This window comes from Protomyctophum bolini (assembly GCF_963924005.1).
Source record: "Protomyctophum bolini genome assembly, chromosome: 12".
Lineage (NCBI taxonomy): Eukaryota > Metazoa > Chordata > Actinopteri > Myctophiformes > Myctophidae > Protomyctophum > Protomyctophum bolini.
This window is the reverse complement of record NC_137873.1, coordinates 32,758,904-32,772,509: the sequence shown is the minus strand read 5'-3', so window position 1 is coordinate 32,772,509 and position 13,606 is coordinate 32,758,904. Positions and strand designations below refer to the sequence as shown.

General features: G+C 43.0%; 1 protein-coding gene across 1 annotated transcript in view; it reads left to right on the top strand.

The window, feature by feature from the left end:
- Positions 1-13,606, top strand: part of kif1ab (kinesin family member 1Ab) — a 45,965-nt gene that overhangs the window by 30,331 nt on the left and 2,028 nt on the right. Inside the window, exons 31-46 of the mRNA XM_080778666.1 lie at positions 674-792; positions 889-944; positions 1,135-1,249; positions 1,772-1,838; positions 2,307-2,391; positions 2,596-2,701; positions 3,052-3,075; positions 3,205-3,319; positions 4,115-4,248; positions 5,018-5,079; positions 5,588-5,733; positions 6,141-6,338; positions 9,769-9,840; positions 11,558-11,655; positions 12,153-12,272; positions 12,565-12,757. Coding sequence (XP_080634792.1) covers positions 674-792; positions 889-944; positions 1,135-1,249; positions 1,772-1,838; positions 2,307-2,391; positions 2,596-2,701; positions 3,052-3,075; positions 3,205-3,319; positions 4,115-4,248; positions 5,018-5,079; positions 5,588-5,733; positions 6,141-6,338; positions 9,769-9,840; positions 11,558-11,655; positions 12,153-12,272; positions 12,565-12,757 — 1,710 coding nt within the window. The remainder of the gene's footprint in view (positions 1-673; positions 793-888; positions 945-1,134; positions 1,250-1,771; positions 1,839-2,306; positions 2,392-2,595; positions 2,702-3,051; positions 3,076-3,204; positions 3,320-4,114; positions 4,249-5,017; positions 5,080-5,587; positions 5,734-6,140; positions 6,339-9,768; positions 9,841-11,557; positions 11,656-12,152; positions 12,273-12,564; positions 12,758-13,606) is intronic.

Sequence of the window (13,606 nt, the reverse complement as noted above, 5' to 3'; positions counted from 1 at the left end):
TTTTGGTGTTTTAAACATTATGTTATAATTTAGCTATTGAAAAATATTTTTAGAAAAATCGTGAAAATGTGTCACAAATCTTTGAAAAAAAAAGATATTTCAGAAGAAGTTTTTTTTTGTTTTGACGTCAGGTCTAAATGGGTTAAGTCTTACTCTATAAGCTCCTTCCTACTTAATTTACTCCCTCGCGAGTATGTAATCATGTGTCTGGGTAGCTCAGACGGTAGAGCACTCGCCTTCGGACCACAAGGTCCTTGATTTCATCCGGGATCAACTCAGTGCGTTAGTACTATAGTAGCACGGCTTGGGCAACTAAGTCATGCGTAACTAATGGTAAGTATTGGGATACTAATGTTCTAAAGTACTACTACTATGTGTGTATTAGTAATAGCAAAATGGCTGCTGTGTGAATATGGTCAATGATGTATACATTAGCCGCTTGCATTATATTACTATGTTTTCCCCCCGATGACTGTATTGTTATTTTGAGGACTATATATAAGGCTATAATGGCTGTGATACAATAATGATTAATAATCAGATAATTTGGGAAAGCATCTGATAATGGTATTTGTCGGGCCATTCTTACCACAGCCATTACAATAATATGGTATATGAACTGGTCCTCCTTAGAGTACAGTTGTTTAAAAAACAACCTTTAAATATCTTTCAGATCACTGTGGAGGTGACCAAGTCGTTTGTGGAGTATATCAAGACCCAGCCCATTGTCTTCGAGGTGTTTGGCCACTATCAGAAACAGCCTTTCCCACCACTCTGCAAGGACCTCATCAGGTGAGGACCACCCCCATCTCCTCTCATTACTCATTATGGCCAAAATAACATTTCAGGAATATTTTACGATATATTTTTGTTTTTGTCTCCCTGTAGTCCGTTGAGGCCTTCCAGGAGACAGTTTCCCAGGGTGATGCCCTTGTCCAAGCCAGGTGAGCCACCGGTCACTCTTGACGCAACCTGCAAGTGGATACTGCATATGATATTCTTGTATTCATAACATTGATAGATTTTTATTCTTACGTGTGTTTCCAGGAACCCAAGGAACACTGTGTTATTACTGCATATCACCGTATTCCGTTCCGTACCTTAACTATGTCCTCATTTCTCGTACCGTCGCAGTGCCTGCCACCAAACTGAGCACCCTGACTCGTTCCACAGCAGGACCAGGCCCGTGTCACTCCAAGTACGACCTGATGTCCTTCTTTGAGATCTGCGAGCTGGAGGCCAATGGAGAGTAAGTGGCAACCTTATACCTGGGCTTTGTGGTGCGAGTTCTACACCATGCATACTGTTCGTCATGGGACAGCTTATCTTTCTGCTGTAAATGGTAAATGGTCTTGTTCAACGACACTTCGACAATAACTCTGGGGGAGCCCGCGGGTTCGAACTGGGAACCTTGCAGTTCCCATCCGGTCACTCTACCCCTTAGCCACTGCCGCGCACAGCCGCAGTAAATATTTATTTTGGCTGTAGTAACGAAACAACAGTGCCTTTCAAACTCCTTTAACGTCCTTTAAAATTGAGACAAAAGTATCGTAAGTGATCAGTTCTGAATGATAGTCTCTTCTGAAAGCTACTTCATAAAAAGGGCGCAGCGTATTTGAAAGCTTAACCAGCTCAGTACGAGCATGTGAGTCAAGGTAAAAACATAATGTGTAACGTCCATGGTTTCTGGTAAGAGATGTAGAAAGATGTGATGTTATTACCGTATGTTAAGTACTCAGGTTGATAACGTTTGTCATTTACATATCTCTAGCTACATCCCAGCTGTGGTGGACCACAGAGGTGGCATGCCCTGCCATGGACTCTTCCTCCTACATCAGGTAATGTCCCATATCTTTTTTTTGAGTGGTGCAACCACTCCAAGGAACAGCAATGTCCGTGTTCACCTATGTGTTGGTTCACCTATGTGACGTTAATGAGCACCAGTATGACTACCAGTAAGACACGCAAACGCGGGAAGCGAACGCAGCTCGTACATATTTGGGTTTTTTTAAGATTTCTTTTTAAGTTATTATTTTTTTAAGTTAAGTTATTTTTAAGTTGAGTTTTTAACTGAGTTGCACCACTCAGTTCACACAGGTGTGATTTTTTTTACACCATGGCCTTCCAGAAAACACTTATGGCTATCAGTGATAGCATTCTGAATTAATACAAATCCTAAAAACACGTAAAAGACGTCATTGGCAGGGAAACGTAAAAGACGAGGACGACGAAACGGAAATAACTAGTAGCTTTTTTCTTTTGCATTTCATTTTTAATGAATTGCCTGCCTTCTCTTCATCCCATAGGGCATCCAGAGGAGGATCACCGTTACCATAGCGCACGAAACAGGAAATGATGTAGAGTGGAAGGAGGTGAAGGAGTTGGTTGTGGGTGAGTACTGGGGAACATCCTAGATACTGGGGTGTCAAACTACCGGCTTGTCGGTATTATTAAGTGGTAATATTGAAGAGGTACAGTGAAACATGAATACACTCTTTACAAAGTCTATAGACTCTCTTGTCAAATGCTATTCATTTTTGGTTCGTTTCACCATGTTGTTTGATACCGTGTAACATTTCGCCTATTTGACTCCAGGGCGTATTCGGAACACTCCAGAGGCTGATGAGACCATCATCGACCCCAACATTCTGTCTCTCAACATTCTGTCTTCAGGATACTTCTGGCCCAAACATGACGACAAGTATGTGCTGTTTGTGCACCAGATTGTAAATAACATTGCCATGGTGTCTATCTCTTCGCTTTTTTCACTTTGTGCTTTGTGCAGGATTAGAGTTGCATTTGTTTAAATTATTTGTAATTTAACTAGACATAGTTGTCAGATCAGAGATCAGCGATATTCTGACAATAGCATTTTAAAACTGTGCCCACCTACCGTAATAAGATTTTAATTGTTTTCATGTATATCGATGTCTTCCCTCATTACAGTGTTATGTAGACTATGCATGTGTTCATTTTTTTGCATTTGCATTTGAACCAATGAAGAATGTCTAACTTCTGCTGTCTTTATCTTTATCCTTATTCCAACGACAGTGTCTCACTGGGAGTTGATCATAGGTATTCTGATCATTACTTTTACGTCTTTTCTTTGTGTTCATGAGCACTTTTTTACTTGGCTTTTCTCTTTGTTATGTATGAATGTGAATGGATGGTCTGATGAAATGTCCTTTGAACCTCCGCTCTCAGGACTTTCTACCGCTTCGAGGCAGCATGGGACAGCTCCATGCACAACTCCCTCCTCCTCAACAGAGTCACTCCCTATGGGGAGAAGATCTACATCACCCTCTCTGCTTACCTGGAGGTACGTATACGTTATTATTGTACCAGCTCAGTGGCCTTGTGGTTAGAGTGTCCGCCCTGAGACTGGGAGGTTGGGGTTCAATCCCCGGCCGGGTCATACCAAAGACTGTAAAAATTGGACCCAATGCCTCCCTGCTTGACACTCAGAATCAAGGGTTGGATTGGGGGTTAGTCCCTGTGACATACTAGCATGTCATGTCCAGGGGGTGTACTTGTACATCAAGCTGCCTCACGCTACAGAAACAGGAGATAGGCTCTTGCCCTATGGGCCTCATGGCTCGGCAAGGCTACTTACTTACGTACGTTATTATCTCAAGATGCGTTGCTGACACTACTTTGTATTATAACAAAGCTGTGTAGTCCATTATCAGAGCAGTGGCATCAATTGGGTATGGCAAGCTATAGACAGCTGCCATACCTTGGCTCCATGGGGGGGGAGAATAAAATAATAAAATGAAGGGAAGAATGGAGGGAATATATGCCAAAAGAAATGGGCAAATAACCGCACGTAACCGCAAAACGTTCACAGGCACGACGCATGCACGTGCGCTGCGCGTTGTGAACATTGTATATCCTGAAATGATGCCACTGTATCAGAGAAGAACTTCTTAAGCCATATTTTAGACTCACAGCTTGTAGATCTGGAAAATGAAATGGTTGAAATTGGTTAATAAAATAGATATATACAATAAAATATTTTATAGAAGACAGTGACACACACCTGGACAGTGAAAACACATCTGGTGGTGCACATACAACCTTCTTCTCATTTAAAACACCTGTTGCCGTTCTTCAGATGGAGAACTGCACCCAGCCGACGGTGATCACCAAAGACTTCTGTATGGTGTTCTACTCCCGAGACGCTAAGCTGCCAGCATCTCGCTCCATCAGGAACCTGTTTAGCACGGGCTGCCTCAGGCCCTCTGAGAGGTAAACATGTGCATTAAACTAAGGGCCTATAGAGCACCGAAGTCTGACATCACTGCCGCTATAGGGCACTGTCCCCCTGGGTCACCGATTATTCTCCCCACAGAAATTCCCCATAGAGAAATCGTACATTGCGTCATATAAGAACTGTGTTCCAGAAAATAATTATCACCCCCGGCGATTTTACTCATATGGATATGAAGCATCAACGGGCGATGAAAACGTACGGGTATTAAAAAAATCACACCAGTGTGAAGTGAGGGGCGCTCTTATCATCCTACATCATCATGACGTAACATGTCTAATTGCTCAGACACGTATGACGTAAATTCTCCATTCAATGTCAGTGGGAATTTAATGTTTGTGTAAGACGAAAATCTGAATATAGGAGGGGCTAGCGCCCCTCAAAAATATCCAAATAAAACACAGACGTTATCAAATGTAACACCATATCATAAACGACATAGAGTCACATACCTGACAGAATCTCCGGGGTGATACGTTTATTTTTGAAACTCTATTCTTTTATGACAAAATCTAAGATTTCTCTATGGGGAATTTCTATGGGGAAATAGTCTGTGACCTCAGGACGTCTGTACTCGTGTGTATCGATCGTTCTTGCCAACCTTCCATGTAATCGATCAGCATGAATTTGCCAAACATTCTTTCTAGATCACTCAAACCATTTCCACGAAATGTACTGCTTGTAAATATTACAAAGTACACGTATACTAAAGCAGAAAGTAACTTTTTGTCTCTCTTGCTCCTTCAGTAACCGCGTCACGGGAGTCTACGAGGTCAGTCTATGCCACGTGGCAGACAATGGGAGTCCAGGTAAACAACCACATGATTAACGGAACATGATTTTTGCTGTCCATCTACAGCTGCAGTATACACAGTAAAATGTGTGTTCATTTATTTCCCAATGTATGAATGAATAGACCATTGTATAAGCACTTTGAGAAGCAAGTAGTGCATAGAAAAAAGCGCTATAAAAATGCAATCCATTAGAGTTGAATGAACACTTTTATGGTGTATGCACAAATTGCACATGCATTCAATTGCAAATTTTAACTCACTGAGCACAGAGCACTTTATCATGCGCATATATACAAAATAAAATGAATTATATTTTCTTAAGTCTCGGTCCAAGGAGTCTTCCTTCATTTTCCATGCAGCGAGCGAGTGTCTTTCTGCCAGTTTTCCCTCGTTGTTTTTGAGACCACCGCACCTGCAGACAGTTAACCTGAGACGAAGACAGGCGCCTATGCTTTAGTGCACACGAATTCACCAATTTGACTTGTTTCTCCTCACTCCTCCCCACTCCTCCTCCTCCTCCCAGGTATGCAGCGGCGTCGCAGGCGCGTCCTGGACACCTCGGTGGCGTACGTCCGAGGGGAGGAGAACCTGGCGGGCTGGAGGCCTCGCAGCGACAGTCTCATCCTGGACCACCAGTGGGAGCTGGAGAAACTCAGCCTGCTGCAGGAGGTGAGAGCTCATTGGTCAGGGACAGGACAGGGCTATCATCGACCATGGTTGTCAAAATTATTATTTTGGCCCGCGGACATACAAAAATGAGTGGACAATAATATCCATGTCTCTGTCTGTCTGTCTGTCTGTCTGTCTGTCTGTACGTCTGTAATGCACGTACGTAACTCGAGAAACCGTTCGCCCCACCGACTTCAAATTCGACATGCACGCACCAGTCTAGTTACCAGGCAGAAACACATAAAGAGCTAGCCCTGAATGACCATAACAGGTGCGTGTGTGTGACTGTGTGTGTGTGTGTGTGTGTGTGTGTGTGTGTGTGTGTGTGTGTGTGTGTGTGTGCGTGTGTGTGTGTGTGCGTGTGCGTGTGCGTGCGTGTGTGTGCGTGCGTGTGTGTGCGTCCTCAGGTGGAGAAGACCAGGCATTACTTGCTGCTGAGAGAGAAGCTGGAGGCGACCCTGCAGGCGGGGCAGGATGCTCTCTATAAGAGCAGTGACATCAGTGAGTTTGCCAGGAGCCCTGTCCTCAGCCACAGCCCCGGAGGAGGAGGCAGCCCCGCCCTCCTCCACAGCCCCAACCAGAGGCAGAGGGAGCTGGCTGCCAAGGTGACTACCAGGCCCCGGCTTCAGGCTGAGGCCTGCTCATAACTCTGGAGTCCCGTTTGTTTTTGTTTCGGTGCACAGTGAAATCAAAAAATGTATTTCTTTCTCTCTCAGAGACCGTGCCATGTCGATACGTGTCCTTTGTTTATTCACAATTTTGACTATACTGTTAATTTATTATGTATAGTGTATCCTGTATAGTATAGGCCTATAGTATTTCCCCATACATTTTCTCCAAAGTCATAACAACGTTACCAAACTTCCCTAAATAGTTGAGTCAATGTTGGCTAAACATCATTGCGTGGGTTAATAAGTCATTTAAATTGAGTTAGTAAATCTAACTTTTTCCCATGAACTACTGATGTACACTACAGTAGACTTTACGAATCAATCTGTACACAAAAGAACAACCGAATGATAACCTTTGACAACCTTTGACAATGATGATATTTAGTGTATCTCCACACTTTTAAGTCTGCAGGTTTTTTAAAACAGAATTTAATCCAATGCCATCCTCAGAAATCAACCCAACAGTACAGTATGTACAGTATGCTACAGTATGTACAGTATGCTTTGAAAGTATTCCATGTTCCATCACACTATTTTGCGTGTGAGTCACTGTCCATGACATGGGCTAAACATGACAGACCAGAATGGATTTCACTGTGTACCTTGTATAGGCTCAGTGTAGGCCGGGCATTAAGCAACTAGTCGACTAGTAAATCCCCTAGTCGACCTTGTTGGTACTAGTTGACTAGTTGATAAGAAAAAAAAGGGGGGTTTTGTTTTTGTTTTTTCCCCGATTTTGTAGGCCTCAAGATCAGGTAGATTATAGTTATAGTCACCAATGTACACAGTTTTTAAATGTACAAATATGTATTTCCCCCACAAAAAACGTTTTTAGTAGTCGACTAGGCAACTAATCAACTAGTAAAAATGACTAGAAGTGAATGCCCTATAGCTCAGTGTATATCTAATTTAACAATTCTTAAGTTGGTCACGTGCCAAAAGCGGTGGACAGAAACTGGTCGACAGAAACTGCTGTTGCCCCACAGGGGCAGAAACAAGGCCTTTTAACCAGGCTACTTGCACACACTACAACTCGCTTACAATTCGCAAACCTGGCAACACTGCTCTGTGTTCTCATAGGCCCACCAGGCCCGCCCCCACACTACTTCTTTCAGTCTCACAATCAGCCATCTTGCTTTTTAGGGCCCTCGCAGGATAACAGACAGAAGGAAGGGGAGAAATTATTGGCTCACTATTTTGCTTATCCCTTCTAAATCCCTGTATTTACAAAATAAAACACTCAGCGAATCCCTTAGTTAAATCAACATTGTTCATTGTCACTACTTGGATTGTGCCGAAAAATTTACATTACACGTATAGCTTTTGCTATTTTCGCCTGCCAGCCCACCGCCGACTACACACGCCTGCACACACACACACACACACACACACACACACACACACACACACACAGGAATGGCTATACGGCGGCGAGACAGCAGTGCAGCACGTTAAAATTTTCAGTTTCATTAAATAACTGTCTTTCTCAGCGTGCGCACGTGCGCACACAACATTATTCAAGTGAAATGCGTAACGCCAATATTGGGCTCATATAGGCTACCAATACACGACGAAATAACTGACAGGAGTGACGGTGCTGTGAGTAAACTGACAACGCTTTCTGACAGAGAGAGAGAGAGAGAGAGAGAGAGAGAGAGAGAGAGAGAAAGACGTGTTAGAGTAACGCGCGCGAGCGAGAGAGAGAGAACGTCAGAGAGAGAGAGAGAGAGAGAGAGAGAGAGAGAGAGAGGGAGGGGGGGGGCAACAAGCTAACAGCATATCACGACGAAATAACTGACAGGAGTGACGGTGCTGTGAGTAAACTGACAACGCTTTCTGACAGAGAGAGAGAGAGAGAGAAAGACAGAAAGACGTGTTAGAGTAACGCGCGCGAGCGAGAGAGAGAGAACGTCAGAGAGAGAGAGAGAGAGAGAGAGAGAGAGGGGGGGGGGGGGGGGGGGGGCAACAAGCTAACGTACGTTCGTTCTATGATCCATAAAACGACAGATCTGCCGTTTGAGGGCAGATCTGCGGGCGCGCAATGCTGTGTGTTTTCGTCTTTTTTCCTTTTTCCCTCCTGCTTCCACATGACTGCAGCCTCTGATAGCTACTGTGCTAAAGATGCTAAAGCAACACAAAAAAACATCCACACGCAAAACAAACCAGGGACCAGGGTTGCCACATATCGTGGATGTGAGAGTGAAACAAGCAACCAGGTCTATAAAAATGTTAATAGGCCAGTTCAAAGTAGGTAAATCAGAAATGGTCCGGAAATTAGTCTTAAAATAATCAATTATAGTGTTGACTGTCAAACTTTGTTGTCTAATGTTGTTTCAGAGCAGTGGAACTCAAACATTTCCATGTCAAGGACTACCAATAGATAAACAAGTCCAAAGTAGCTTATAATGATCAGACTTGGCAACACTGTCTCTAGGTTGAACGTTCTACTTTCCAAGCTCACACATATGAAATATGTTTTTTTGAATCTTCAAACTGAGACATATTTTATGATAATACTGTTAGCACAGTCATCATACTCCAAGAGCATACAAATGGAACCAAATGGACCCTGATTTTCCCAGAGAGCAAATGGTATCAAATGGGGGTCTGTGGCCTAATACATTTCAAACTGGGGCTTCTTGGTATTATATTCTCTGCATATCTTATCAACTTGGGGTGAATATTTCACCACAATACTTTACTGAATATTTCACAAGAATATAACACAAGAGTCAAATGTACGGTCAAATGTAATCACAATATAGGCTACAGATGTAAATATTTATGACACAGTAAAATGTCGAAAATTAGTGCTATCCCCCCCCCCCCCACACACACACACACACACGACAGGCAAGGCTGTTGTTTGCATCGTTAGCAGGCAGCAGCTACCTTGGCACTGCTCTCTGTGACTGTAGTTGTTTCACCATGTTTGCGTATTTATGAGAAATAAAAAACACTTTCTGTTATTATAATAATTTATAACCCATCCGTTACTACATGTGCAGGGCACACTACTGAGTTTAAAAACACAGCTGAAACATGAAGTGGAGTCTGTCAACTCTGTCAACGCAATTTCCTTCTTCCCATATTGCGCTGCAATGTAACTAGGATTCGCCGGCCGAAGGCCGGCGAAATTCTAGTACTCTAATACTCTATTTATATTTTAAAGTAGACCATAAAACCCAGATAATTTACCGTTTGTAACTCTGAGAATGTATAAATGTTTGAAATACTCTCAGAGTAAAACTGTTGTGTACATTGTGTGTGTGTGTGTGTGTGTGTGTGTGTGTGTGTGTGTGTGTGTGTGTGTGTGTGTGTGTGTGTGTGTGTATGCGTGTGTGTGTTTGTCCTGCTGCTGCAGTGTCTGCGCCTGCTGATGCACACCTTCAACAGGGAGTACAGCCAGGTGAGCAGCAGTGCCAGTGAGAGCAAGGTGAGCCCCAGCTTAGGTCCTCTTAACCCCCCCACCCTGCCCCGCCCCACCCCGCCCCGCCCCGCCCCACCCCGCCCTGCCCTGCCCCGCACCGCAAACACTAGACCAGTGCTTCTCAAACTGTTTCATTTCAAAGACTTTCAGGGTTTTTCTTTTTTTTTCTCTACTTTTTTCTCTCCTTTTTTTTCTCCAAATTTCTGTACTTTTACTTCTATTTCACTACACCTCAGTGGCAAATATTATACGTTTTGCTTCACTACAATTATTTGAAAACTTTAGCTGTACAGGCTTTATTTCCGACACACCTGTCAGTCTGACCGACAACCTACACTAACCTAACCCTAACTGCAAGCACGACACAACCAACACACCTTTGTTGTGTCGTGTGCGCACCCCCTTTAGCTACTAGTTACTTTGTAGATTTTTATTATTATTATTACAAAACATTAACCACTTCAGCCCTATACATCAACCCTGTACAGCTTGTAGATTTGCTATTTTCAAAAGATTTTTGTGAAATTGGACATTCTGCACATTGAGTATTTCTACATTGCAGTGTTGAAAATGGAGTACGTTTCCCCCACCACTGATTATGGTGTTCAGAGTTATACAGACCTGTAAGGATCCATTTGGTTCCTATCAATAACTCAGCCGGGGACCCCGTTGGATCCCCCTCGAGGATGCCAGAGGGCGTCCCCGGACCCCCACTTTGAGAACCACTGGACTAGATAACCCCCCCCAGCTGTCCTCCTAGTCTCAGCCCCACTCTCTCCCATCCACACAGTCAAATCTGGAGTGTTAATGTAACCCCCAAATGGTCAAACTGGATCTGTAAAAGGCTACATTTATTACTCTCCAGATTTTACAGTGAAACTCCTCGAAAACCTTTCACTCCCTGTTTCTTGACATAGCCCTGTTTTGTTATGCTTTGCTCATTCATTACTTAGTTCATTCATTACATTTTGTATCTATTCCCTCCATTTTAATTGACTCTTATTTCCATCATATTCTCGTGTATCAGAGTCCGTCTATCCTAATATTTGCATCAGTTCAACTGTTTACCAGACCTAGATAAATAACAATAATAATAATTATAATAAATAATGCATTTAGTTTTTGTGTTGCCCTTTTCATTCACAAGGAATCTCAGAATTAAAAACACACCTATCAAACAAGACATGACTTGCTTTACTTAATTTTACATCTCTCCAAACAAAGAATTAAAACCCATGTGTTCATCCTACCACTTTATGTTGTCTTTCAAAATGATCTTGTTCTGCCCCGACTCCTTTCACCCTGTTCGATAACTCAATGATTCGATGCCTTCCCCACTCTCCCCTTGTTAGAAAAAGGCAGGCTTGTGTGTTCCTAATGTTAACTCCAGCATGTCTGTTAATGTCTGTTAACCAGCAAGGGGCTCATTGAAATGGTCTTCAGCACATACATGCCCACTAGCCTTTTACAAATTGTCTGATTAAAGCATTTTCTCAAAGCATGTGTATGTTTTTTTTGTGTTTACTGCAATTGTTCTTGTGTGTGTTCTGTCTGTGTTTCTCTCTGTTTTGTGTTTGTTTTCCTGCACATTTTTGTGTGCGTGCGTGTGCGTTTGCACGTGTGTGTGTGTGTGTGTGTGTGTGTGTGTGTGTGTGTGTGTGTGTGTGTGTGTGTGTGTGTGTGTGTGTGTGTGTGTGCGCGTGCGTGCGTGCGTGCGTTTCAGCTTTCTGAGATGTCTGCATCATTCTCCTCTTCTGGACTGAGCACTCTCACTCCATCATCAACCTGCCCCTCATTGGTGGAGGGACACTATGACATCAGGTATGACGACAGCTCAAAGACACGGTCACAATAACGAGAGTTGTCACAATTAGAGAGATGTCAGTCTATATTTGACCCTAACGTCCATATGTCACAGCAGGAGAGCATTCACCGAAATTGCTCGGAACATTAACTGATCTACACGCTCACAGCACGTTGCAGTGCAATTTATTGTGAGCTTGTAGATCGGCTGTTTTCGGCAAAGATGTTTGATGTAGAGGGGAGAAAAAGAATGCCTGGGGACCCTGGTCAACAAAGTTTATAATGTACGGGTTACGTGTTTAATGCAAAATAAAATGCATAGACCTGTGGTTTAATTGACATTATTGTATAACATGTTTTCCTGTATCCAAACTGTAAACATTTAACAGTAATTACGGTATGTAAAATGTGCAAAGTGCAAATGCATTTTGGACACACGTTTATGCCACAATCCTGCTTGTGTTTTGTTTTTGTTTTAAATAATATTGATGTAATTATTCTTCTGTCTTCTGTAGACACACTGAGCCAAGTTCAGGGGCTTCCACACCAGATCTGGACCCCTACAGCCCAGTGGACAGGAAGAAGGCCTTCAGGGGATGTACCTTTGTACCAGACATCCAGGAGATCCGTGTCAGGTTAGGGACAATGAATTTTCAATTATATCAAACGTTACAAAAATTATAGCTCTTGTGTTCTCGGCCCGGGCACCTGAGCTTTGGAATGCCCTGCCAGAGGCCCTAAGACATAATAAGCGTACTGTGTTCTTTTAAATCACAGCTAAAAAACTCACCTGTATACAATGGCTTTCATTTATTGATTGATTTATTTTGTGTTCACCTGTTTACATGTTTTAATTTGTTTTAAAATGTCCATGGCACCAAACACTGACATAGCAGACATACATGACCCTTTTTTCCTGACATGCAGCCCCATTGTGTCGAAGAAGGGATACCTGCACTTCCTGGAGCCCCACACCAGCGGCTGGCTGAAGCGCTACGTGGTGGTGCGGCGGCCATACGTCTACCTGTACCGCACTGAGAGGGACACCGTGGAGAGGGCTGTCATCAACCTGTCGTCTGCACAGGTGGAATATAGCGAGGACAAACAGACCTTACTGCGGGTAAGTGACTTGACTTTTTAAGTTGAAGATACCGAGGCGATGAGATGACTTGCCATGCGTTTCATGACTGAGACAGTACATGTTATGAAATGACATGAGTTTACATGGCTTGACAGTACATGGTACGGTATGAAATGACATGTCATGACAGAGTCATTGGGTTTCATGAAAGGTGCTATATCGTTGCTATCCAGAGGAAACCTCATACAGTAACTCAATTTTTTAGGTTTTAGATTTTTTCCCCCCATAAATCAGTGCTATTGAACACCCTTTCACCACCACCTCTCTCCTTCTCATGCAAGTAATTGACAATAGCTAATGTCACAACATCAACTTTGATGAGGCAGTATTGCATTGTTTAAAAAATATAAGGTTTTATTAATTTCCTGAAAGATTTACATTTTTGAGGTTTCCTCCGGACAGCAGAGATATAGATTTAAAGGACCACTTTTCAACCTATCTTCATATAATAGGTCCTCACTAATAATCATGATAAAATGGCACAATTTTTATCTACTCAGTCTGTGTCTCATAAGAGAGCTGTGGGCAGTTTAGCAACCCGTCCAGCAGTGACATCATCATTAGGCAGAAGATTTTTTTTTTTTTTAATTATATTTTTTATCCCACGATTTTGTAACCCATTTTTCACCCCTGTGTCAATCATCTACTGTGATCCTGGGCTCTACACACCCTCCGCCACACCCTGGGGAGAGCAACGGACTTAACTCATGCTTCCTTCATGCTTGAGTGTCCAAGTTGCTCCTTTACACCTGACAACCTGGTTGGACGTAGCGCGTGGAAGGAACACGTTATTCCAACCAGTTCCTTTCCCCTCCATCAGGCGCCCCG